Raw genomic sequence first — 1,954 nt, 5'->3', positions numbered from 1 at the left:
CCGAACGAAACACACGCGAACTGAACCGAGACAGTCGAACCGAACGGTTCGGACGGTTTTCATAAACCGTTCCATCCCTAGTTTACATCAAGAGTATTTGAACATAACATATAAAGTAATATATTTTTCTCAATTTCTTAAAATAATTTTATCAGCTTATTCAACTGTAAAAAAAGCACAAAGTAAAAAATAAAGAATAAGATGATTGTGGATTTTCTCATTTAAAAGTCATGGCTACAAGTTAAGTCCTCCCGGCCAGTAAGTGGCGCCCTCTTGCTCATCCACTCTCCTTTTGTTTTCTGCCATTTCTCTATTAACAAGTATGTTCTTGAGAAGAACACGGCAAAGTCTGGACTTGGTGAGAACGGAGCACGGAGCATAAATATGGGTCAATTGGAAAAGATGTGTACTTTTCCTATCAAGTATAACTGATGATTCCAAGTAAAATTTTAAAAAAATTTAACAGGTTTTTCTTTTTTTTCCATTAGATAATTGCAGCGTTATACTGTAGATGCACAGCATAATGCTGCCAGCACCATGCTCACACAAATCTTGGATTCTAATGCCTCACCTTTCCAAACCACCGGAATACCTCAAAATCCATCTGGACTGATTGTTTAATTAGTTTTTTTTTTTAAAAGTGGAGTATTTCTGAAGAAAACTTTGAGCCAATTTGGACATAAAACTTGCTTCACTGCGGACGGTTTAAATTAGGTTCTAGCATGATGAGCTATGGCTGTTTCTTACCATCCGAACCAATTTAATTTAGAATTAGGAGAACATTATGGCGCAATGATTTCATTTCCTATGTTTTTTGGGGAATTCGACCCTGATCTCCTGGAATGGACTTTATCTTGACCTGGATGGAAAGTTTGATTCACTATTGTCATAAGTTGTGTTTGTTTATATAAACTTCACTGATTCAGCAGTCAGATATCAGTCCAGAGTTAGAAAAGATGTTTGAGCTTGATAATGGAGGGTCATTTAAGCATTAGTGGATAAAGTTAAAATCCCCTCCAAATCAAAACCTGTTTTTAAACTGTATTATAGTTTTTTAATAAGTTTCTTCTGTTTTAGAAACGGAACAGCTAAATTATTATGACATTACAGCCAAAGGATGCAAAGTTCCCGGCAGACCTACATATTGTTGTGAAGGTTAAAAGCTGGTAGATAAATGGATTGTTTATGGTTGTGATGCTGCGATTGGTGTAACCTAGTTTTAGCCGCCTGCTGGTTATTCTGACCGTCAATAAGAGTGGAAATGTTCTGCTGTGTTGAACCCAACTGCTGTGCTGTCAGTAGAGGACAAACACACAGTGGGCCAGCTGGACTGCGCTTCTGGACACCTGCCGTGTTTTTTCTTCTTAATTACAGCATAATGTTTAATGTTTCTGAGTTTATATATAAAGGAGTCGTCCTCCAGCCTCTTAGCTGTGGCTCTCTTCTTCCAGAGGATGAGTTAGATAAGTAAATGTGGCTACTGGATTAAATCTGACCTCGTTTTGTTTTCAGCGATGAAAAGTCAAACGTTTAAACTGTCGACTGTTTGTTTGTCATCTGCAGCAGCGTACCAGAGACCACCTTCGACCTCCGTGGAGACGTCCACAGTGGAGGGGCTCTTCCAACAAGCAAGGTGACCAACCTGCTAGCCTTTATCCTCAATGCTGCCCTGAAGGAATCTGTACATTTAGGCTGAGGCTTTTTGTAATTGTATTTTTTTTTTTTTAAATAGGATGTGAAGTACTCTTAGAAGTATGGAGAACAGGGGGATTTTTGGTTCTGTTTATTGTTTATTTATTTTAAGGTATGGTTAATTTAGCATAACTGAAGTTTCTAGATAATTAGCTATTGATTGAAGTGACTGATTCACCAATGAAAGGGGAAAAGTTGCATGTTTATGATGCAGAAATTTTGTGTGATGTGGTTTTACTCAATCAATACTCATAATTATTAA

The 1,954-nt window shown here is 37.5% G+C and overlaps 1 protein-coding gene across 1 annotated transcript in view; it reads left to right on the top strand.

Moving 5' to 3' along the window:
- The window catches only part of LOC107083520 (afadin-like), a 158,249-nt gene that overhangs the window by 77,270 nt on the left and 79,025 nt on the right, over positions 1–1,954 (top strand). The window contains 1 exon segment of the mRNA XM_015372827.1: positions 1,564–1,681. Coding sequence (XP_015228313.1) covers positions 1,564–1,681 — 118 coding nt within the window.

This window comes from Cyprinodon variegatus, unplaced genomic scaffold (genome assembly GCF_000732505.1).
Source record: "Cyprinodon variegatus isolate N-32 unplaced genomic scaffold, C_variegatus-1.0 Scaffold76, whole genome shotgun sequence".
Taxonomy (NCBI): domain Eukaryota; kingdom Metazoa; phylum Chordata; class Actinopteri; order Cyprinodontiformes; family Cyprinodontidae; genus Cyprinodon; species Cyprinodon variegatus.
Note: the sequence above shows the minus strand (reverse complement) of the source record. Positions and strands in the feature narration are given on the sequence as shown.